The 26,672-nt window shown below is 33.3% G+C and overlaps 1 protein-coding gene and 1 long non-coding RNA gene across 2 annotated transcripts; one reads left to right on the forward strand and one right to left on the reverse strand.

The window, feature by feature from the left end:
* Positions 1–2,703: 2,703 nt before the first annotated feature.
* On the reverse strand, positions 2,704–3,156 carry LOC143544039 (zinc finger protein ZAT12-like). The gene has a single exon (XM_077036216.1). The coding sequence runs from the start codon at positions 3,154–3,156 to the stop codon at positions 2,704–2,706; it is 453 nt and encodes a 150-aa protein (XP_076892331.1).
* Positions 3,157–13,866: 10,710 nt separating this feature from the next.
* Positions 13,867–15,152, forward strand: LOC143544067 (uncharacterized). The gene is made up of 3 exons (XR_013137188.1): positions 13,867–13,992; positions 14,076–14,297; positions 15,017–15,152. It is a non-coding gene; the product is annotated as an uncharacterized LOC143544067 (long non-coding RNA).
* The last annotated feature ends 11,520 nt before the right edge of the window (positions 15,153–26,672 follow it).

Consider the following 26,672-nt stretch of genomic DNA (forward strand, 5'->3'; position numbering starts at 1 on the left):
GACCACACAGTTTGAAAACCAACTTTAGCTGTTCATTTTTGTGACCACTTTTAATATTAGTCGCTCTTTAGTTTCAAACTATCAATTGTGGACTTTTATTGGTTATATAATGTGATATATGAACTTTCCCTTAAATTATATGTCAAATACTCAAATGTGAATACTTTTATTTTCTTAAGTTTGTATTCAATTACTTTTACACGTGTTCGTTTTATGATTGCTCGGGGGTTTCAAATGTTTTACACTTGATTTATTGGTGGTTTTAAGTTGAGTGGTGGGGGTGTTAACAAGTCATAAATGGCTTAAATCAAACTGAAAACTAAAATACATTAGGGTTGATTATTTGATAAACCAGTTAGGGCATATACTAGAATTGGATAAATTTATTTATATATACTTATAACAAAAATAGCTAAATAAATATAATAAAGGGCTTTTATTCTAGTGGTATAAACTATAAAGATTTGTATCAAATGTTTTCATTCTAATTCCTATGGTGAAAATTGTTATAGACCTACGAATAGATTTTTGTTGATATATTAGTTAAGCATTCTATAAAAATCAGATAACTAAATAATTAATAAATTGTAAAGAGGACCTAAGTCGAGTTAGCATTTAGAAAACTAGTTATGGATATTTAACTAAAAGAGTTAGACGCATACTTGTTTAGACTATTTCTCTTAAACCAGTTGTTGTGGGTTGGTGTCCCCTCCAAATAGAGGCATCTGATTGGTGACAACCGTTGTGGCCCCTCCTTTCCTTTTCCCCTTGCTAACCAACTTATAACCTACTTATGTCGAGCCCTTGGCGTCCATTGGTGCCCCTATGTGTTGATGTTGCGATGAGCATTAATTAACCCACAGTATATAGTCTTATGAATTTGAAATAGAGAAGTGATGATATGGTCTACGGTCTACCATTATACTATATAATCCAGTTGAACAAAGTATATCATTGTGTTTTGGTCTGGCGCCTATCGATACCAATTTTTTTTGTAAGACTTTGTCTTTCTAAATTGTAAGGGTTCTAGTCCTGTCATTATAATAAAATGTCTAATAGTTTTTTAGTAAGTTCCTTTTGCTATTCTAAAAATAAAATATATAAAAAGAAACATTATGATTTTGGTCTTATGTGTTAATCTAAGTACATAAGACCATCCGTACTCAAGCCTTATTGTAGGCGTTTTGGGTCAAAACGCCGGGGCACACCCCCCCTGACGTTTTCAGTCAAGGGTACGTTTTGTACATGACGTTTAAATGACACACATTTTAATAAAATAACTGTAAATATGATGAGACAAATTAATGTTCGTGATAACAACACGTATGAAGTCATAACGAAAGTCAAGCGCCAATGGAATTGGGAATAGTACTTTTATGTATTTTGTTTATTGAATAAAGAGTTCTTTCAAGTATTTATGTATTTTTTAATTTATAATCTATGTGTTTTTATCTATTTTTTATTTATTGAATGGAATATTAATCTATTTTTATTAGTTTAGTTTAATTAAAAAAATTAAAAATTAAAAAAGAAAAAAAATGATTGAGTAATGATTGTTATAGATTTACGAGGATTGAGAAGAGTTACGACTACACCCATTTTTTTGCAAAATGTTGAAATACTGATTGAGTGTCATGTGACTTAAAATACTTGGGGGTAGCTTATATGACTATGAATGGTCTAAAAACCATGTTTTGATTGGACTACTTTGTTTATCCTTTTTGTATTTTAAATGGGTATATTAGAAATACAATCAATCATGTATATTATATACCGTATATATTTAAATTAAAAAAAATCATGTTGTGTATATGTTATCGGGTAATAGGATTGAATAAATGTATATGTCGCAAAGTCTATACCCATCTAATATCATGAGAAAAATTTCAAAAGTAACTCGATTAGTCGAACCAGCCGATTACTCAACCTATACTTGTCCAATACGAATGTTGTTTAAAAAAAAACTTTTCACATATATATTTTAGAATTTTTTCCCAATCAAAAACCCTATTTGTTCTAACGTATATGCTTCTTTCTGATAGTATTAGTTAGCATAATCATAGTTGAGATTGAAATATAATCATTGCGATCGAATCTTAAATATAGATAACGAAACCTTTAAAAATTTTCTGGTTGCTCCCTACATTTTCTCAAGCTATCAGATTGTTTTATTTGTAAATGAAGATTTCTCATGCATTTAACCTGAATTCACGTGTATGGTTATTACTAAACCCATATAGCCCTTAAACATGTTATAACATCTCATGAAATTAAAAATTAATATCATCAAACATATGATATGAAAATACTATGAAATAGAGATATACTAAAAATTAATATTCTTTTTATATAAAAAATATTATGTATAACTAAAAAAAAAATTTATAGTACAAAAATAAGCTGGTCATGGGTCTCACCAAACCCAAATATCTTTAAACCGAGTTATAACATCTCATTTATTTGCGAAACTTTGTTATCATCAAACCTTAAGTATATTATTAACATTCTTACGATAAACAAAAGTAAAATCCAAAAAATGTATAAATAGTATAAACGAATAATGCAAACAACCCCGTAATATATGGGATAAAATCTAGTATCATATATATCTCAAAATATAAACAAAAATGCGTAACTCTGTTATAAATAAACCGTTCTATATACACAAACAAACCGATCACAAATAAAACCCTAATCACATCACTAAGTAACAATAGGCCACAACTTCAAATCAATATCATACGGCATCAGATTCAAATCCAAACACAAACCTCTAGTCCCACTTTCCTTCTTAACCACCTTCTCAACCGGTTTTCCAACTGCCTCATCGCGGTGTCGTCGCATATGACCACCCAACGCTTGCCCCATAGCAAACTCCTGCCCACATACTGAGCACTCATGCATCTTCGACTTCGGCATTGGACCTAGAAAATCGTTTAATTTCGGCCGTTTGTGACTAGCTCGGTGTCCGCCAAGTGCTTGGAACGACCGGAATGGCTTGTTGCACGTCTTGCAGTGGAACAACCTGCCTAGCTCGGATAATATATTATTATCCGAACCTGACTTGTTTTGGACACGTGACAAGAGCATTAAACAGTTAGCCATAGCCATTTTCTCGATATCCGTGTCATGTTGTAACGGTCTTTTCATTGTCATTTTGGATTGGTTTTTTAAAACTTTGTTGTGTGAATGAATGATGTATTTGTGTTGTGTTTGGAGTGGTTGTATTGAGGTGTGTGTGTTTATATATAGGTTGGATTTGGATACGTTTAAGTTAGTGGCTGTATGCGTGTGGAAGTTTCTTGTTGGCTAAGAAAAAGTACTAGGGAAGATAACGTGTAAGCGCGTGTGTGATGAGGTAATGATAAGGTATTTGCTGTTTTATTTTTTTAATAAAAGAATATTAAATTTATGATAAAAATAAAACGAGTTGATTTTGCTAGTTGGATTAAAGTGATTAACTTTTATTAAATATTTTGTAACAACTTGTAACTTTAATCTTAAATTTTTCTTCCTAGATAAATAGATTTAACAGGTGATGTGTAATAACTTTGTACAATTATTAAACGTGTTGATAGAGTTTGTGGTTTTAACGTCTTTGTTAAATTAAAACATGTTGGTTTTAATTTGAATGTTGTGCTACTTTGACATATTTTATTAAAACCGGCTAAATGTGTTTTAAGTTGACATACTAAGCTTAGACTACCAGTTTGGGGTGTGGGGGGTGGGGGGCTTGTCACCTCACAACCATTCTACGAAAATGCATCCACTAAACCACAACACCATCATCACTAAAGGGCGTTTGTAAGGCCCTGAACCCGGTGACCCTACTTTAGCGTCGGATTTACTCATAAACACAGTTCTTCAAATTAAAGTTTATTAAAAACTTTTCGCGGAATATGAATCATCAATCATTTGTTACAAAACATTAAATCTTTTCTTTGATACCAAAACACAAAACTTTATATTTAAAACATCTTTACTTCTTTCTTCAGATGCCAGCCGTTCAATCCATGCCGTGTGTCATCCTCATGCTAACTCTCTAATCAGCTCACCTGCGTGCATACTAAAAGTCAGCTACGCTGAGTGAGTTCTAGTTAATCATACAATATCATACAATACCTTCTTACATACATACGTACTTAACCTCATAACTTTCTTTCATACACACATAAGTACTCATACCTTCATTCTTACTTACATACTTTCTTTCTTACTTACATACTTTCTTTACATTCATAATCATACGTTTTAAAGAGCCTTTCGCCCTATAACCTCACAGATATTATAAGGGTCTGGTCCCTAACATCATAGATATTATAAGGGTCTGGTCCCTAACATCACAGATATTATGAGGGTCTGGTCCCTAACATCACAGATATTATAAGGGTCTGGTCCATAACATCACAGATATTATAAGGGTCTGGTCCCTAACATCACAGATATTATAAGGGTCTGGTCCCTAACATCACAGATATTATAAGGGTCTGGTCCCTAACATCACAGATATTATAAGGGTCTGGTCCCTAACATCACAGATATTATAAGGGTCAGGTCCCTAACATCACAGATATTATAAGGGTCTGGTCCCTAACATCACAGATATTATGAGGGTCTGGTCCCTATCCTCACAGATATTGTAAGGGTCTGGTCCCTAACATCACAGATATTATAAGGGTCTGGTCCCTAACATCACAGATATTATAAGGGTCTGGTCCCTAACATCACAGATATTATAAGGGTCTGGTCCCTTGTTTTCGAATATTAGTAGGGTTCGATTCCCTCTTCGTTACCATACAACCATACATCATACCTCGAGTATTCTTAGGGCTCGGTACCCTTTTCGTAACCATACAACCATACAACCGTCATTTCCTTCTTTTATTAACTTTATTACGTTCATACACATAAACATACATATCATACTTACCATATTTATAACGTTACAACCTGACAGTACGTGCAATATCCAAAGATCGTTCACGTACCATCAAGCAATCATTCATACATATCACATATATCACATATGGCATACACTTATCACTTAGGATAAATGTATTAACAACACATCAAGTATGCACACAGCCCCGAAAACATAACAAGGAATGGGGCTAGAAACTCACCTGGATTCTGCTTCTTTTTCTGATAGCTGTAAATCCCTTCTCTATCTGAGCTCGGCTGACTGTACAAGTTACACGTATCAATACTCGTCTGATCTAATCTGATGGCCTAGTATTAGCTTACTTTAACTTATCGCTTTATAATTTATTTTCTAATCAAACTTGGCTTTAGGCGAAGTTAACCCTCGGGCGAACTTAGCTTCAGGCGAAGTTAAACCTTAGGCGAACTTGGCTTCAGGCGAAGTTAAACGTTAGGCGAACTTGGCTTCAGGCGAAGTTAAACCTTAGGCGAACTTGGCTTCAGGCGAAGTTAAACCTTAGGCGAACTTGGCTTCAGGCGAAGTTAAACCTTAGGCGAACTTGGCTTCAGGCGAAGTTATCCTTAGGCGAACTTGGCTTCAGGCGAAGTTATCCTTAGGCGAACTTGGCCGTAGGCGAAGTTATCCTTAGGCGAAGTTACGCTTGAAGGCGAAGTTCATCAGGCGAACTTAATCTTGCAGGCGAAGTTATCGCGCTGCAGATCTGTTTGCCCATAACTCCTTCGTTTCTTAGCCAAATAACTCGATTTTGGTACCCACGGAATCGTATGATCGGCGCCTACAAATCCCAACCATCAAATCGGCCTAAAATCGACGTTTTAGGGGTCCGATTTGGGCAGTTTGGGTTTCGGGTCCGGTTAACCCATCCAATCCTAACCAATTTCAGTAATATTAGCTTTGTTGGATTTGTTCTTACCTTACCAACTCAGATCTATCAACAAAATCTCGGGTCTCGGCTTCGAATCTTGATCGGTTAGAATGTGTGTGTTTTGAGTGTGAAGAAATAGATGTAAATGAAGATATTTTGGGGTTTCGGGGGTATTTATATCCCTGAAATCCCATTCTCATTTAACCCATCTCAATTAATCCAAATCCATAACCAACGTCCATTACCCGACACTAGCCCGACCCATACCACTCCTATTCTTTTATTTATTTCCTGATAACCCGAGTAAACTTTCCCTCTATTATTAAGTAATATAATCAATATTACTTTGAAATTTCGGGATGTTACAGCGTTAGCCACTTGGGCAGTGCCAGCCCTTAGGGAAGCCTGGGTGGTCGATGGTCTCTAGCCCGACAGCTCACTTGGCTCGAATTTTTTTATATAAAATTATTTGTATTTTTATGAAAAACAATATGAATATTTAATGTTTAAACTCAATTACATAACTAGTTTGGCTTAGTGACAAAGGGGTATGACTCACAACCTAAAGGTTGTGGGTTTTAGTCTCATTTGAGAAATGTTTAAGCATAATTATACAAAGTAGTTTTTTACAAAACCGAAATAATAACCAAGTATGACAATTTAAAAATTAAATTTTTTAGACCCAACAAAATACTAATTTTACTTGAGACCCAAAATATTTTTCGCCTTCAGCCCAAATTAGCATTCGCATTCTCAGAGCCGGCCGTGCATCTGGGCACTATCCCCTTAACGTCCTATCACACTTTGGGTTGATGGGTGGGGCGGGGCCTACTTTTCTTCACCAATCCTGTTAAGTAATTAATTTGCCAACTTAACTTTTTTATTTGTTTTTTTACCTTACCTTATACCTCTATAAGCTAAAAAAATGTACTTATATTAGCTAGTGTCGTATACGTTTATTAATAGATAACTGAGTTTTTAAAGTTCAAATCAATTTACAATATATATGGTTTTGTTGATTGTAACTAGTAGAGATAAAATAAACTTTAAATTAGTTATTATTCTCGGAAAGTGAAGCAACATATGAACACATTAAAATATACGAATCTAAACCAGATTAACATTGGAGGAAAATCAATTATTAATGAAGGTTTAGTTGAAAAAGGATCATGAGTCCTTATCGTGTAAACTTTCGAGCAACTTCGTGGGAGTGACGCCCACGTTCATGTGGGTCACGGGTCTAGTGTACCTAGTGAAGATGTGAAGTGTGACCTCAAACACATAGCTTTTCGTGTACACTATCCAGTATCCATAGTGTTTTGTTCGGATCCTATTCTTAAAGTTTTTAAAGGTTAAGGTTTTCTTAGTTGATTAGAATTTTAATTTATTATATTCCGCTATAATGGATTGCTAGATAGTGTAACATCCAATCCTTATATCAACCAATAATGGTGTGTATGAAACCGAAAACTCTTATCCGAAACTGAAATAAAAATCAACAGTTTGGTCTTATGTTTTAGTAAAAATCGAACTAACGGTTTGATTTTAGTTTTAGCATGTAATAGAAAACCATAAAAACATAACTGAACTGAATTGAATTTATAGATTTTCAGTTTTATTTTTTATTTTAAGTGATTTATGAGATTTTAATAAATATATACCTCAAATATTTCAGCCCAAATGTATAACTATCAATTAGCTATTGATTAATAAATTGATTTAGCCCCAAATTCATTATTTGGGCTCATAACTTTTTCTCAACCCAAAATTTTCAAACTCACATGGCAAAATCGAAATTGAAACGAACCAAAACAAACCAACAACCAAAAAACAGAAACTAAAGAAACCAAAATCATTTTTTCAAAAATTCAAAATTCAAAGATTTGATTTTTTTGTCTGTTTTAACCAAAACTAACCGTGCATATCTGTAACTAAGACTGTGTTTTACACTCACAAACCTCACAATATTATTTCTACTTGTATGAATTGAGACATACTTGAGGTCAGCAATAATAGAATTACTACATCCACGCATATTTAAAAATCAACGTCTTACAAAAAGTGAGTGTTTTAGGTGAGAAATTTTGTTAAAAAAAGTGTGAGTGTTTTAGGTGAGAAATTTTCACTCAACCAGAATCAATATGTTCAAAAATTGTTTATAACACATTAACACTTGAGCTGAGGTATTTATAAGGGCAAATACCATAAAAAACCAACATACTTTCTGTTTTTTCGCACAAAAGTCCCTCAACAATTTTTTGCACGTTAAAGTACCTGGACGTGTTAAATTTGAACAAAGAAGTGACGTAACTTTTAAAAACAACATGAAACTGATGATTTTGAAGCTTTACATGTTTTTTCCCCTAAGCTTTATACTACGTGAGTAGGACGTGTTCCTTATATAATGGATTCTTGAGAAGATATAGCCAAAAAACTTTTAATTAACCACGATTATAAATGTATAAGACAACTTAAACAATCTTATTATATGTTTTTACGTTCAAAATTGTTTAGATTATTTAGTACTATTTCAGCTAACTAATAGTAAGTATGTTGACTTAAATTTATCACACATATTCATCTTTGACATGGTTACTATTATTTGCTAGACACGGATTTTGAGTGCTGGATGTAGCAATTTTGCTAGATGGATTAGAAAATTAGGTGGAGTTGTTCAATTCTTTGTAATTATATACATATATAACGTTAACTATAGCGTAGGAAGAAATTATATATTCACACACATTTGAGGAAAAATCAAATACATAAGAAAAAAAAATCAATTTCATTGTTTTAAAAAGTTACGTCACTTTTTTGTTCAAATTTAACATGTGCATGGACGTTAACGTGCAAAACATTGTTGAGGGACTTTTGTGAGAAAAAACAGAAAGTGTGTTGGTTTTTATGGCATTTGTCCTATTTATAATAAATGTAAAACCCATAGATTTTATGTTCACAAGATTATTTATATTTTTACGTTTGGGAGTATAAAAAAACGAAAACTAAAAAAGCTTGAAAACATAGCCGTATCAGTAATTGAAAAAACGAATCAAACAGTGAATTCGGTTTTTAGTTCGGTTCCTAATTGTATCCAAATTGTGAATTCTGTTTCGTAACTTGTTCAACAAATATTGTTTAATTGTATAACCGGACCGAATTCTATAGAATAAAGCGAATAGCAATGCTGTTTAAACGAACATAAAAGTACATTGCTTTTTTATACTCTTTTGGTAGACATAAAATAATATAAATAGGCTTTAACGTACAGTTTCACATATTTATATAGCTCGATATAATATAAATTTTATTTTTCTACATGTTGTTAAGCCAATAAAAACATTTTAAAAATATCCTAATAGAGAAAAGTATGATATGCTGCTTTAGTAACAAAAGTACTATTTGAAAGGTTGGGTATCGTACGAACAATATCTGGTTTAATTGTTTAAATAATATTAAAATAAGAACGGAATTCTTTCCAATAACTTTGGCATTATTGTTGAAAAGTCACTATTTCTAGAGATTGACATGAAAATGTATGGTGTCAATTTGTCAAACCAATATTTGATGCATTTGAATTTTAGCAACACACTTTTGTAAGAGAAGTTGAAATGTAATATACGCGGGAAATTTTTTTCAGTGAGTTTACTAATATTTGGTATTTGAAATGTCAATCAATTATTAAATTTTTGGGTCGGGCTAGATCACATGTTGTATAAAGTAGAAGTGGACAACAAGTCATTTCCATAGTTGAAAGATAAGGAAAAGTGAGAACCAAGTACCGGACTTGTAGCATTAGGGTTGGTTTGGGGTGCAACGGGTTTCACAAGTCGCTCTAATAACCAGCTCCATGTCAGAACAAGTTTGTTTGGCCTAAATTTGGAGTGAAGCTTTCAATTGGAATAAATAATACGAATATCACGCGTGAAGCTTGTGTCCCATTTAGGTCCAACCAGCGGTACGACTTTTACGAACTCAAATTGTTTTTAAAATTTTCTTATGTAGATGTACAAGTGATTAAAAGTTAAAAACCATATGAGTGACGTGTTTTTAACTTGGGACCTTAACTTAAAGAAAAAAACAATGCTGCCATTCTATTATAAAAGCATCCATGTTTAAATTTTCCATTAGTTAGTTTTTTTAACTGGGTTAGTCATAATTTAAAGAAATTGTGGGTTCAAGTACTTTTAAACAATTCGATCTTTAAATACTTGGTCCATGACACTAACATGGTTTGGCTTAGCTCGTATACATCCTTGATAAAAATCAATGTGAGCAGAGTTAACAATACAAATAGGGTAATAGTATATACTATAGAATCCTATACAGAATCCTTAAAGCATTCTCAGCCCGTTCCCTGGAAATATGTTAGTGAATTTTGTAAATTATAAGATATGGTTATGAATGATTGTGAACAGACGAGGAAGAACAAATGTTACATAAGAAAGTTAATTTGGGTTACACTGTTCACATCATATAGCTTTTTTTTTAATATTTACTAAAAGTGGTTACGAGTGAAATATAAAAGACACAAAAAAAAATTAATGGTTAAAATTATAAGAAAATATATTTAATTAAATATAATGAAAAAATGCAACGATTATACAATAAAATCTTAAGATGTGGTAATATGCCATTCATTTGTCATTTATAATGTAGTGTAGTGGTAGGAAATTTGAGATTCTTAATGAAAACTCAAGTTTAATCCTTACTTACAACATTTTGTGATGACATGAGCGACTTAATAAAGAAAGATTGAGATATTTGTGATCTTCAGTTTAATCCTAAGAACATCTGAGTTTTACCACAAATGAGTTTTTGAACTGGTGAAGTACACGTTCTATGTTTGTTAATCGTTAAAAATAAAAAATATGTCATCCAATAAATGTTGCCACATGTCAATACCCCAATTCCCATAAGTGGCTAGTGGTCTAGTACAAACAAACAAACCTAACTGATTTATTTGGGGCAAATAACTTATCTTCAAGATGAGCAATTCCCGGCGAATGACGGAGCTGGTCACCTACGGCGATGATTACGATATCCACCCTCCACTTGCCATCATCCACTCCAACGGCCGTCGTGTCGACACGTGAAGAAACACTAAGTGACCCCGGCAGATTACGGATAATCTGGGGGTTAAGTAAATGTTTCCCACGAGGTTTAGGTCCGACAAAGATGGTTATTCTTCTGATGACCTGCAAAACAGACACCGTGAGCTCGTCACTGAGAAGGGGGTACCTCTTTGTGACCACCCTCCGGCGTGAGAATCAGACTAGATTGCTCTGAATATGTGTATATTAAGAGAAATAGCTAGAGCAGATATATGATGGTATAAGATATGATATAAGATATAAGATGATCATACCGTTCCAAGGTGTTGGAGTATTTATAGCCGAAGGTAGGTTTCCAAGCAGGTACAGCCAGCTGTATAATATTCCTTTTCTACCAACTGTGGGCTACGCACGTGCCATGCTGGTGGTTGGTGGGTAGGCAGCGACTGATAGTGACATGGCCGGCCGTGTACTATTCCTTTTCCACCAACTGCAGACTATGTACGTGCCACGACAAGGGTTGGTGAGTAGGCAGCGGCTGATAGTGACATTAAGTACTAGAGCGTGCTCCTCGTCGTACTGTTGTCAGTGAGCTGTCGCTGCTTTGGTCAGATCTTGTCTATTTTGTCCATATCTTGGCAGGTATAGTACAAAAGATCCTCCAGAAGCGTACGGACTGGCTCATTTGGGCGGGAGTATCCCGGCTTGCTCATTCCTTCTTCAGGTGACATTACTGAATTATTGAGAGTTAGTGCCTTGTGCGTGTAGCCTTGCTATTAGTGCGGGTAGCCTCCGCTGATGGCTTGTATCCGCAGCTGCGGGAACAGGCGGGGTACTTCACCATTGGGAGGCTTTTCCTGCGGGAACAGCTGGCGTATGCGCGTAAGGTCTTCATCTCTCTGAGCATGGTGGGTCCTGCGGAACCAGTTGGTCTTTGCGCAGACGTCCCTCTTCAAGGTGAGTCTTGCGGGTCCAACTGGGCTCTGCTGGGACGTACCTCTTCAACACGGTATATTCAAACATATTGTAAAATGTGAATGCGTATCACGTGAAATGCATTTCGTTATTACATTTAATTACTTGTACTTAAGAGTGGCAAACGGGTCGGGTCGTGCGGGTTTGTGTTATGGGTAAGAACGGGTCAGGGTCAGAACAGATCGATTCAGAAAATGGTTTTAAGTTAGTTTGGGTCGAAAGGGGCCGGGTCATAACGGGTTTCGGGTCAAAAAGAGTTGGTTTTAAAAATGTTTTATTTTTTTACTTTTTATATTTTAAGTATTACTGTAGATTTCAGCTGTGCTTCTGGTTTTTGGCACCGGTTACACGCATTTAGGCATCGGATAAGCGCGCGGTGTGTTCGAATGCTGGTTATGGTGCTGGTTAAGTGCGCTGGGCCGGTTACATGTACCGGTACAAATTGGTACCAATACTGAATTTGCTTATTCCTACTCACATGTAACCGAGGTCGGTTATACACACGGCTGTCTGTTACAACTTGTAATTGATTTCAAGAGCAAGAAATCTTTTTGTATTTTTAAAATAGGGTTATATTTGAAACAAGTTCATATCATTGAACTAGAAACAGAGGGATAACTAGATATATAAACTTTAATGTTGAACAATATAAAGCAGTCTGATTCAGATGATATATAGAACTAAAAGTGTGGTTTTGTATATGTTCAAATAATATATATAATTATATATACATACTAGTTACTACTATGAGGCCCTTAAAGCTAAGCTTTAATCTGGCCTTTATACTCGGTGTTTTACAAAGTTTGTGAAATCTGAAGATGATCACATCTAGAGAAAATGCAGGTTTTATCTGCTTCTTTGTTTTGTGGTACCTTTGGCTAGGGGTGTAAACGAAATGAGCTGGGCCCGGCTCGTCTAAGTCATGCCTGAATTGTTTCAAGCTCTATTTCTAAAGCGCGGATCATGCTTAGTTTTTTAAGTTTAAGTTCGTCTCATTTATTATTTAAAAGTTATTTTTTTCATATTCAGATATATCATAGTTATGTATATATTTGTAACTTTTGTTATGAATTACTGTATATTATTTAATTTGTTTTTATTGTAACTTTATATATAAAAACTATTGCTATATGAAAACATGTTTAATGTATTAATAAAAATATATAAATAATAGGTTTATTTAGACTTTTGAGCTTTGATAAGTAAAGTTCACGCACGTTAATTAAACAAGATTACTTTTAGGTTTGATTCGCTTTTAGTGAGTCGATCTCGAGTAGTTCATGAATGGCTTAGCCCGGTTACACCCCTACTTGGCCTCCAAAACCTGTCAAACATGTAAATTTATTAGAAAGATTTACTGTCAGTAGAGGGATTTTGTATATTATGTAGCTTTTTTTTATTTTATTTTTTGTGAAAAATGCTTGCTGCAGATGACTCCACCAAATAAGTGGATAACCACCAGCAAGTTTACTTTACCTGAAGATTGGTTTGTGAAGGAGGTACCGCGTAAATCTCAAAATGGTTTTAGCAAGGTAATATGAATTCACTTTAACATCATTTTAATTAAGCATCACCCATGGATTAACGTTTAATTATAATATTTTGCAGTACTAATGCGATCCAGAAACCTGACGTCAATTTCGATCCCTTAAAGATGTTGAGAGATACCTTACACAACGATTTATACCTACTACTACTACTACTACTAGATCAAAGTCCAAGATGCCAAAATACCTTGAAGAGGTCAAACAAATCACTAATCATGATTCTAGTGAATTTTTACTGAAGCAAGATTTTAAAGAAGTTCAAGATAATGAATATCAGTTGGTAGATACATCGCGCTTTAATCTCCCTGATGGATGGATTGTGACAGAAGTGCCCGAAAGACGGGCGACCGTAGCGACAGGGTAATTTTGATATAAATTCCATTTTTATATGTTTTACTGAAAATAAATAACTTTTTATGTATATCTCTCTTTTGCAGTATTTTTTACGAACCTGGTACTGGACAACAGTTCAGATCTTTACCATCTGTTCACAAGCATCTAGCGGAACTCGAAGAAGAAGAAGATAATTCACCTTTGTCTGTAGTATTAGAAGAATTAAAAGAAAAAAAATTACCCCTTTCCAAGGCTTTTAAAGTAGTCACTCCCATGAAGGTTCGATTTTACAAGTTGACTTTGTGTTTGACTGAATATGAAACTTATGATTTGAGTCTTTGACATACTATTTGTTTTTTTAGGATTGCGGTTCATATGATTCATGGAAGAAAAACATGTCCAAAAAAGAACAAGATTCCTCATATAGCAATGTCCCTCCAAAGAAGATCAATTGGGTCATTGGTAGGACTCCAAAAGATACTTGGAATGCTTTTGTTGGAGATGAACTGGTTCCGGATTCTGTGAAACAACAATGGGGAAAAAGATTCATGTTCACCATCAATGACACTGAACGTAATCAACAGGTATTTGTTGTATAACGGATTTCTCACTGAAATCAGAAAATATTTGTAGTTAAGTTTTTGCAGTGGAATCTTATTATGAAGAATTATATATATACAAATGCACTAAACGAATCGAATGTTTAGTGAATCGTTCAACGAATAACAAACGCACATTGTAACATCCCATACATAGAAGGGCTATTGGATCGAGATGCAGCTAAGAGAATCATTCAACCACATATAGAAATACTAATAATGATAAAACAATACCGTACGACGTCAAAAGCCTTCAAAACGACACAAAACTCCTTCAATAAGTATCCAAGTGTAATAATTAAAATAAAAAAAAAAACCCTATGTTGGGAATGCACAGGTGTACATGGGTTTCAAAAAGAGATTACTAGGAATGCACAGTAAATGTGGAACATGAACATTTAAATCACCATTTACAAGTGCATTATGTGATTCTTGTAGTTTTGAACATATTTATGGTTCTGAAATGAACACGGACACGGTACTTTATGCTAAGTGTGAACAAACATATAATATATTTTTTTATTGGAGTTTATTATATATTCTTATATTTTTCCAATTTTTTAACGTATTGTTGAATGAAACCAGTTCATGTCCGTTTGTTTTGTTCGGTTAAACTCAAATGAACAAAGACATGTAATCTCCGTTCGTGTTCTAGGTTCACTTACAACCTTATTTTTGATGATATAAATTCTGGTTGTTTGCAGGAATGGACCTGAGCCTGGCTTCTGATTTCATGATTTAGATATGGTGCAACCAAGTTTGAAGGTATTTAGAGACAATTCTGTTGGGTATGAAAATAATGATTTTTGTGTTTTATCAATGTATATAAGTTGCCTGTTTGAATCTTATGATTTAAAACGAAGATTAATACCTCAAAACGGGTCTTCTAATCAACATGCAAATTCCAAATATACATTTGATCGAAAGGAAAACAAACATAATCTTTCAAGAAGTTTTCAAGGCAAATAGAGAGCTTGTCCCACAACCGCAGCGCTTCCGTCTTCAGCCTTTGTAAACTGGACGTTTTCCCGCCAAATAGAGACACAGTCCATCTCTCACAACCGAAGCCTTTTTGTCATCAGGCACTCCACTTTTTTCTGGTGGATATCCGGGGTTGTGGTCGAGATCAGCTATTGCCGTTGTCTCATCGGATTTCATCTCTCCTTCCACATCGATTTGGATATTATGAAGGATGCAACATGCGAGAACGATCCTCGGTAACTTATGCCTGCTGGGCCGCCAGTTGCCTCCCTCAGTCCCCGCCCGAACCTCCTTCAGCCTCTTCAAAGCGCGACTAGCAACCGACCTAGTTGTCGAATGCTTCTCGTTGAATTCAGTTTGGTCGTTGGTTAGCTCCTCACCATGGTATGGGGTTATTAACCATGGAAGAAGCTGATAACCCGAGTCACCGACTAAATATTCGGGATTTTTTTTTCGCTTCGATAGCTTGACTCCATCCCCGTTTAGCTTCTCTCCGTTTTGAGCCAAACTGAAGATTTGCGATTCTTGAAGGACGTGGTCTTTAGTCAAGCTTCTGGGAAGCCCACAGACCGCATCAACAAACCGCATGGATGGGTCCACAACCACTTGCAGGTGCATACTGTTGTTATTGTTGCTGTCGCGCCACACATTAGTTTCGCCTTCTGATGTGTTTGGGTGCATCGTTATATGAGTGGTCTCAAACGCCCCACAACAGTTTGGCATACCACCGATGCTCTCGAACCTCGTTTTCATAGTTGCTATATCCTCAGGCCATGAAATGTGTTGCATGGCACGTGCTTCCAATGCTTGGACGAACTCCCATGTGACCGCATCAACGGTCATGTAAGTTGTTTCAAATGTCATTGCTATGTCTATGGATGTATCGGTGGAACTTAGCCTGGTTAATGCCACGGCTATCTGATCGTTCACAGTCATTCCTGTGTCGTCCCAGAATTTGAATCGTGCAAACTCATCTACCATACCACCATCGCCACCCTTTACAAGCGTGCGTATAAAGTTAAACTCCCTCCTTGATACCTTGAAGAGCGACTCAAAATTGTCCCCATTGCTTGAATGCACAAGAGCTGCAAAGGCATAGGCGGGTCATATATTTAAAACTACAAAGAAAACGGGCTGAACCATTTAAAAGTTATCTATGAAAAGATGTTGGCGGTTGAGGTTCGGTCGGTTTAACATAATGTGTCCTTGACCTTTTTTAGACAAGGTCTAGAGAGTTTTAACTGTTCAATATTGATCCACCCGTTACCCGATATGTGTAGTTTACTATGGATGACTAGAAAAACTGAATAACTAAACCATAACTAAATAGGCACGGTTCAGTTATTTTTCTACAACTTTTATGATTTAGTTATAGTTACATGCGTATAAATTGCATATTAATACTAAGCCATCCCTTATATTATATGTACTTTTTTTCTTGTACATAATAGGTCACAAAAGAATATTAATCCACATTTAAAGTCACCGGTCAACTAATGATCAACCGAATTAACAAACGTATGAAAATCCAAAAAATGTAATCATGGATTATAGAATCGTATGAATGAAGCGAACGTCGTCGCGTATGAAGGACATAAACGGTTTAGGTGATTTGAAAAGTACATACCTTCAATACTTTTGGAGAATTTAATCCTAAGACAATAGCTCATTCCAGGAACCTTGAATAACTTGTCATCAGACTCCATTTTTTCTTTGCCTTTGTTAGATCTTTTGGGCGCCATGATCACCACAAAATCTAACTTACAAATAAACCAACAAAGTTAATACTTAAATATTATAATTTAAAAATACATATTGTACCAAGTCTTATTTAATGTTTTATGTGTTCAATGATGGTAAAGCCTCACTTCTAATGTCCAAACTAACTTTAAAGAACATAACTCTTTGAATAGTAGAACATTCTCATCCATGGTTAAAAATTCACCCAGTATATGTAACATAAGGAAAATATGTAAGGTATTTTGTATTAATAAGGATAATCACAAAGTAAAACACATCTAAGTCATAGCTCTTATTTTTTATAAAGAGACTATTTTAAAATTCAATTATATTTTATCAAATACTTATGTTAAATCGGGCGGAGAAGATCAAATGCTCAAATTGAAGCAACAAAATAATGATGTCATCCACGTAAGAGGAATCTTTAGGTTAAAAATGAAAAATGTAACTCACATAAACTTGGTTAAAGCAAATAGCGCATAACCCTTCTTATCACTTATCGAGGTCAACGCTTCTTATCACTTATCGAGGTCAACGGTTAACCCTTTTATGCTCCCATATGGTGCATAAGAACATATGGATCATGTATCAAAGCTAATTCTCTTTTAATACATTTAGTTTCGAAGTAGGAAAACAAGTTCAGGTAATTAGATATGTATCATCTAATATTATACACGTCACGAACACACAGAAGAATAAAATTAATCAGAAACCCAAATACACATCCCATAAATTGCTTTAAACTTTTAGGTTTTGGGTTCCATACTAAACGAATGATACCCCACGGTTACCCACTTTCATTAATTTGATGAGTTCTTTGGTCTATCAAGGTCTAAGGTATACATCAATTAAGTGGTTTGTATAGAAGATATTTATTACTTACCAACTATAACTACTTATATCAAAGTACTTCAATCAAGATATAGTTTTCAATTTATAAGACAAAATCTTCACATTAAGGAAGATTGACTATCAGTAGGTAGGCTAAGTAGCTTGACTCATTTTGACCATCTTGAATGTAGTTTATTTTTACCGATATTAAAAAACCCCCAAATTGAAAACCTAGGGTTCGTTTTTTTTTTGCACAGATCTCTTAACAATAGATGTGATTCGTGTAAAACAAACACTATGTTTGTGTTTTTCTTGAAAACTAAGTGATTTACACTATGTATTTGTTGATTTTGTGGAAAAATAAGAAAGATGGAGATGGAGGTTGATTATGAAGGTTTAGGGTTTGAGAGGGGCATGAGATGAAAAATTCCGTCGGATCCATGAAAAAATTCAGTCAAATCCGGCGGTTCTTTAACAAGATCTGTCGGATCCAACGGTTCTTGATGACTATTTTAGGGATTTTGAATGATTGATGGCGAAAGTTGAAAATGGGAAGGTCAACATGGCTATTTTGAGGATTTTTCCTGTAATAAAAATCAACAATGTAATATAACTTTTAGGTGGTCTCTTTTCTTGAGATCGAGTTGGACAATTGGCCGTATAAGTAACTCTTACCCAAAATTCTAAAAAAATAGAAGGAAATTGTTTAGTTTAGTAAATCACATATTTACACAAACATTAATGATCAGATCCCTAAATATGTTAATTGTGAAATAGTAGCTAACAACTAGATTTCATGAATCGGTTATACCGAATCAAAACCGATCAAGTGCTACTTACAATTGATTCATTGATCGGAACACTTTGAGAAAGAAAAAGAATATACGTACATTGTTGCTGCGGCGGCGACGGCGAAATAACGGATAAGTAGAAATACAGTGGACGCTGATTAAAAGGGAACGAGGAGGAAATTATTACGAGACTTTGATTTCTTTTATGGTTTTGGGTCCGAGTATCTTTATTTATAAGCAAATTAAAATTATTTATAACATTTAATATTATAATTTTATATATACATATATATAAAGGTAAAGTCATTAATATTTACAATTAATATTAAAACACAACCATGTGAATCAGGGTCAAGTTATTAAGGGGAACAAAAATGAGAAGAATTAGACAAATTTGTAGCAACACAAAAAAACCCCTTAAAAATTTATAAATAAATAAATCATAACTCAAAATTTAATATAAACACGAAAAAAGTAAAAATACAAAGTTGTTTCCATCGTCTTTCTCGTTCTCATACAAAAAACAATGGTAACTGAAAAAAGCCGTTGTGTCTTTTTGTTTATCATTGTGTTTTGTGTTTATTTTCGTCATTAATTGCGTCTTTTTTTCTTTATATCGTGTTATATTACTCAACATTGTGTTATATTTTGTTTGACATTGTGTTTTATTTTGCGATCTATTGTCTTTTTATAGTTATAATTGTGTCTTTTGTTCATTTTTGTCATTGTCTTTGATCTCGGCATTGTGTTTTTTCGTCAATTTTTTTGAACGGGAATGATGACGGAAACATTTTAGTTTTTTAATTTTTTTCGTTTTATTTTATATTTTTGAGTTATGATTTTTTTTATTATTTGAATTTATTTTTAAGGGGTTTTTTGTATGGTCACAAATCTTTCTCACACTTCTCATTTTTGTTTCCATTTGTATTTTAACTTTAGCCGATGAATCATGAAAACTTAAAATTATTTATAGCATTTTATATTATAGTTATATATATATATATATATATATATATATATATATATATATATATATATAAACGTTAACTCATTAATATTTTTAACATTTTATTCCAAATTACTTTTTAATCAATGGACCACATTAACTTCCAATATACAAATATGAACTATAGTAGCTTCAGAAATATAAACCACACAATATAGTAGATCAGGGTCGTCCCTGAAAATCCTTAAGAATTTAAAGGCTCGAGGCAAATAAAAAAATAGGCCCTGAAAATTAAAAATTAATAGCTTGTATATAAAAGGTCAATATTACAACGATATTTATGATAAAATTAACAAAATAAAGTTATCGTAACAATGATCTAATTATAACTTGTATACTTAAACAAATCGTGAGTCTCTTTTAACGTTTTTATTTTTATTGTAAATGAAAAGTCACTTTGGTCTGAAAATAAAAATTAAATAACTTATAAATAAAAGGTCAACATTACAACGATAATTATGATAATAATTTACATAATAAAGTTATCATAACAATGATACTTAAACAAATCGTGAGTCTCTTCTAACGTTTTTTATTTTAAATGAAAAGTCATTTTGGTTTTTAAACAAAAAATAAAATAATATGATCAATTTTTTTTTTTAACAAAATATAAGACACAATGACTGTTGGATGCAAGAATCAAACTTGGGCAAGCAATATGATAGAAAGGCATGCTACCAGTTGAACCAAACTCAATTTATGAACTTATATTGGTTTGTTTATATATTACATAAAATATAAAAGTAATATTGATGGGTCTTAAAAGATGTTGGGCCTTGAGTTGTTGCCTTTCCTGCCTACCCTATGGGCCGGGCCTGGAGTAGATAGCTTGATGAGTAAGGTTACAGATTCCAAACCAACAATATAAAACACAAGAGAATTATGCATTTTTTCATCATATTTTTAGGTCCATTACCACAATGATATAAAACCGTATGCATGCAGTGTCGTTTTGTTTGATAGGAGCTACAAATTTGGGGAAAAACTACATAAACGACAAAATTAAAGCATTTTTGAAACTTGATTATTATGTGACATTTTTTTATATATTATTTTATTTTCTTAATAATTACTATTATCATCAAAACCACTATTTATTTTGTTATTATTCTTAGAGCTAATTAATTGCTTGGTTAATCATATGGTTTGCAGAGTTCTTAACGTTTAATAATGACGTACATGATCCTAATAATTGTAAATTTATTACTAAGGTGATAAATATGTATGAATTTTGTAGCTATGGTAACCCTTACCAACTGACATTGTTAAATTTCTTCAGTTAAATCCATGTAAAATAAGTAAATAATCAAAACTACCCTCAATGACAATAATAATAGTGTAAGTGGGCCCCATCACGCCGGTTTTACCAACAGAATACAAACTAGTTGCTTTTAGCAATCTTTTTATTCATAACCGACCTATACAAATATAAATACTTTTATGTATGTCTACTTTTTTTTAGATTATTGTAGTTATCGTTGCATAGCGACCTAGTTCGCGTCTCTAGCTATGCCACCTATTTTTGTTAAATAGTTAAAATATTATATATATATATATATAATTTAATAGTTCTGTAATGATACTCATCATATATATATATATAAAAATAACTGAATGTCGGTGCCACTGATTTTTTTTAAAAAAAAATTAGCTTAACTTTAAGGGCAACTATTTGAAAAAACCAAAGTTATTGATTGCTTTGATGGCAAATGTTAGTAGATGAGTGTCTTTGGGTTTCATATTATGCATGATCGACTCTCTTTTGATGTTGGTTTCATATATACAGGGCCGGCTCCGAAAAGACGAAAAATATTTTGGGCTAAAGGCGAACTATTTTTGGGCCTTAAGTAAAAAAACGTTTTGTTGGGTTTAAACAATTTAATTATAAATGGGCTTATTTGATTATGATTTAAGTTGTGTAAAAAACTTTTGTATAAAAATAAACTTAAAATTTTCTCAAATAAGCTTAAAATTGACACAGCCTATTAGTTAGATGTCATACCCCTTTACCATTAGACCAAGCTAGTGGTTATGTAATTGTGTTGAAACATTGATTATACACATGTTTTTGATAAAAATACATATATTTTTTTTCTGAAAAAAAAAATTTCGGGCCTAGCGAGGTGTCGGGCCTGTGGCTGTCGACTACACTGCCATGCCTCAAAGACGGTCCTGCATATATATGATTTTTAATATTGCTTTGTCTATATTTTTGTTTAATTTCTGTACCGTAACAAACATAACCGAAACCGGCCAAATTCAGATCGATTCGCTACTTGTAACATCCCGAATTTCTATGAATAATATTAAAATATTATTTACGTTGAAAGAATTAATCCGAGTTAGTAGAAAAATAATAATAGTAATATAATAATAAGGATAAGAGGATGGTATGCTAAAATAGATGAAATTAGTATGGACTTAAGATGAAGATGAGGCTAAGGCTATACCCATTCACAATCTCACAATCTCAATCTCGCATTATAAAATAAAAATCTCTCTATGCAATCTACATAATTTAACCCATCCCAATGTTTACACACATTCACAACCCATCCCAACGTAAAAAAAATATTTTTTTTAACGAAGTCCGTTTTTAATAAAATTTATGTCAGAATGTTTATATTTTTTTTGTAAGAAATATCGTGTATTTAATTATTTTTTTAGTTTGAATATTAAAAGTTAATTGAATAATTAAGTTATTAGGGGTTAGTTTGGATTGCAATCTGGGTTTGCTCCACCAACCAGATTGCTAATCTAGATTGCTTTATTTTCTTTTTAATTTTTTTTTAACTTTAGGCCCATCAATCTCATTATGAGATTTCCAATGGGAGTACGTAAAAATACCCCTTAAACCTAAAATCCTTTCTATCTCAATTATTCTACACCTTAGCCTACACCATAAAAACACACACTTAAGCCTAAAGCTACCTTAGCTTAAATCTGGAACACCCAAAGCTACCTGGACCATAAACAATCAAAATCCGGCCAAACGTGGGGGTTAACGGCGGCTGATGGTGCCGGAATCACTGAAAAACCCAAAAAACGTGTTAAAGATGAGCTGATCTGCACATATCCGGAGGATATGAGAGGAGCGCATGTCACTTGACATATACGACGAATATGTAATGGAAATATATACGGGGGTTTGAACTTCAGTTTTTCGATGAGGTTTTTAACCCCAGCCAGGGGCTCTGCCCCTTGGACCTTGCTAGGGGCTGCAGCCCCTAGAACCCTGCTGCCATGGGCGCTGCCCTCGGACCCCAGCTAGCTAGGGGTTTCATTAACATAGAAATATGATATAAGTAAGAATAGTTAGGTGATGCTTGTTAATTTCTACACAATTAGTCGTGCCCAACTGAGAAGATGTGTGACTGTAAACTCAAAAAGAAACATGACACATGTGAGTTTCTAGCCCCATTTTCTCTGTTACGTTTTCGTAGTTGTGTGCATACACTATGTGATAGTTAATACACTTACCTTAAGAGGTAAGTGTATGCCTTATTAATATTATATGTATGTGAAAGAACAGGTGTAAGGATGTATTTATATAATTGTATGAATGTATGGTTGTACGAGTAAGAAGGGAACATACACTAATAATATCTATGAATGTAGGGAACATACCATAATAATATCTGCGAATGTCGGGAGCAGACCTAATAATATATGCGAATGTAGGGAGAATACCCTAATAATAATCTGCGAATGTAGGGAACAAACTCTAACAATATCTGCGAATGTATGGAGCAGACCTTAATAAAATCTGCGAATGTACGGAATGTACCCTAATAATATCCGCGAAGGTTATACGGATTATTAGCGAAGGTTATAGGGCGAAATGCTTTTTAAAACATATAGATAATTATGTAGGGATGAAAGTACGAAAAAAAGAATAAATGTATGAATGAATGTATAAAAGAAAGGCAAATATGTTAAGTATGTAATATGTGTTTTCGGATACATATGTATATGTAAGTATGTGAATGAATTGTATGTTGTCTGATTAACTAGAACTCACTCAGCATAGATGACTTTTAGTATGCACGCATGTTAATAGGATGAGACAACTGACTTGAGGAGCACACATAAGAAGCTGACATATGAAGACTTGAAGTTATATGCTTTATGATGTTTAAACTTTAAAGACATGTTAAAATTTTATGTATGAATGTTTGATGTTTTAAGTATTCCGCAAAAGTTTTAATTCATTTTGATATTTAGAATTGTGTTAATGAGTAAATCCAACGTCCAAGTAGGGTACTGGGGCCGGAGCCTTACACTACTGCAGCGCCTGGACGACAACACTCGGGTTTTATTTTACTGAATGAATGTTTTCGTTTGAATTATGGTCTGACAATTCGCGTCGACATACCGTCGCAACGCCCTGGACCGATAATGCTCAAGTCTTCCAATGCCCGGGTTTTAATGTTTTACCGATCGAATAAACGGAGTTTTAACCATTTTATTTATTTATATGTTATGAACGACGTTTTAACCATTTATGTTTTTATATTATAATGTTGTTATACGTTAACAGGTTACTCACGGCATCTTAGTGTGGACCCTGTCTTTTTTTTATTAAATAATTATTATTTTTTATTTATTAGTTATTGTTATTAGTTAATCAGCTGAATTCAGCATCGATTCACAACTATAATGCTTTGGTTATTATTTGTTTTGTTTTAAAAGACGGTCACCGATAAAAATTATAATAAGACCATTAATATTGCCACATGTTTTCCACTAAGTTCTTAAGCTGCTCTAATGTTGCCACATGGAGTTAATAGCCTCAATACTTGTCAAAACCCCAGTCTAATTTAGAGTAATGACCAAGCACAACAAACCCAATAACTTCCAGAAGAAGTGATTAACGATCGAGGGTGTTGCAGTTCCCGGCAAATGGCGGAGAATGGAAGTTCAAGTGATTATCAGGATCTCCACCATCAACTTGCTGATATCTCACATTCCGGTTCATCTGATTCGATCACTCCTCACTACTAGAGGTGCACAAATCGGTTTTTTTAAAAAAACCGGTTCGGTTAATAACCGGACCGGTTTTTCTTGGCCTGGAAAAAAACCGGTTTTTAAATAACCGGACCGGTTTATTAACCGGTTTTTTTGGTGCAAAACTCGGACCGGTCTAACCGGTTAGGACCGGTTTAGAAACCGGTTAGAACCGGTTAATAACCGGTTTTTTTTAATTAACCGGTTTTTTTTTTAAAATAACCAGTTAATAACCGGTTTTTTTCATAATAACCGGTTTTAAAATTAACCGGTTTTTTCCATAACCGGTTCAGTAACCGGTTTTTTCTCTAGAACTTGTAACCGATATACTAACCGGTTTTTAAATAACCGGTTTTTGTAAAAACCGGTTTTCGGTTTAAACCGTTGAACCGGTTCACCAACCGGTTTTTTTGCCCATCTCTACTCACTACTATAATCATCCACCATGTATGTATATATATATATCTATAATATATATAAACGAAGATCCAAAAATCCTACGTGTCGCGATGTGGTCGCTCCCCTTTTTTTGGAGTCACCAGATTTGCTTGATTTTAAAATGGTGGGATCTCATGCATTTGACCTAAATTTATGGGAATGGGAATAATCAAACCCATATATTTCTTAAATGGGTTATAACATCTTATTAAATTAATAATTAATCCCACCAAATACTTGATATAAAAAATCCTATAAAGTAGGGATATACTAAAAATTAATATATTATTTATTTAAAAAAAGATATATATTATTTATAATTAAAAAACCAATTTTATAGTAAAAAAAATAAAGGGTCTTTGGGTCTCATCAAATCATATAGCTTTTAAACCGGATTATAACATCTCATTTATTTGTGAAACAATTTATCGTCCCAAACTATAAGTATATTATTAACTTTTATATAATAAAAAAATAAAAATTCAAAACATAAATAAATATTAGAAACAAATTATATAAAACAACCCTCGTAAATAAACGAAACATTTAAAAGTTTTATGATTGTTTCTTACATTTACTCAAGCCACCATATCATTTTATTTGTAAATGAAGACTTCAAGTGCATTTGACCCGAATTCACGGTATAAGTCTCACCATACCTAGATAACCTTAAACGAGTTATAACATCTCACCGTTTTAAAAATAAATCTCATTAGGTATTTGATATGCAAATCTATAAAGTATTGATATACTAAATATTAATATCCAAATTTTTAAGAAAAATATATTCTTTATAATAAGAAACAATTTTATAGTAAAAAAAATAAGTGGGTCATGGGTCTAACCAAACCCATAGCTTTTAAACGGGTTATAACATGTCATTTATTTGTAAAACTATTTCATCAGCAAACACTAAGTATATTATTAACTTTTTTATAATACATAAAATTAAAATGCAAAAAAAATATGAATATTATATACGAAAAAAAAACACAACCCCCGTAATACGGGGGATAAAAACTAGTATATATAATATGAACATATATATTGTAGAGTGAATCACGTGAAAAGCATTTCTTTGGTTTATTATGCTTGATTTCTAATGTCTTGCGTGTATGTTCAAACAACTTCATATCTTTACGGTATAAATAATGCTGTTCTACATTGAACCGAGTGAACTATTCCTGAACCGTCAAGAGGGAAGTTCGTATGAACAAAAAGTTTGTGTTAATTTAACTAAGCGGACGAACATGAACCCATGTTTCTTTCATTTATATTTGTTTTTGGTTAAAATTTTGGATAAATCATCCACTTAATGTTTTATATTTGTTCGTTTGTGTTCATTTATGTTTGTTTCATTGTTTGTGTTCATTTGCGTTTGTTCATATATGTTCGTTTATCTTTGCTCAATTATGTTCGTGAACGGTTCGTTTAGACTTATTTTACATGAACGAACACGAACATGTTCATTTCTTAAATGAACAAACATAAAAACAAATATTTGTCTGAATATTCGTGTTCGTTTAAAGTTAAATGAACAAACACGAACATGCCCTGTTTGTGTAT

The sequence above is a fragment of the Bidens hawaiensis genome, unplaced genomic scaffold (assembly GCF_021521415.1).
Source record: "Bidens hawaiensis isolate Kalapana, Puna unplaced genomic scaffold, B.hawaiensis_p1.1 tig00013426_1, whole genome shotgun sequence".
Taxonomy (NCBI): domain Eukaryota; kingdom Viridiplantae; phylum Streptophyta; class Magnoliopsida; order Asterales; family Asteraceae; genus Bidens; species Bidens hawaiensis.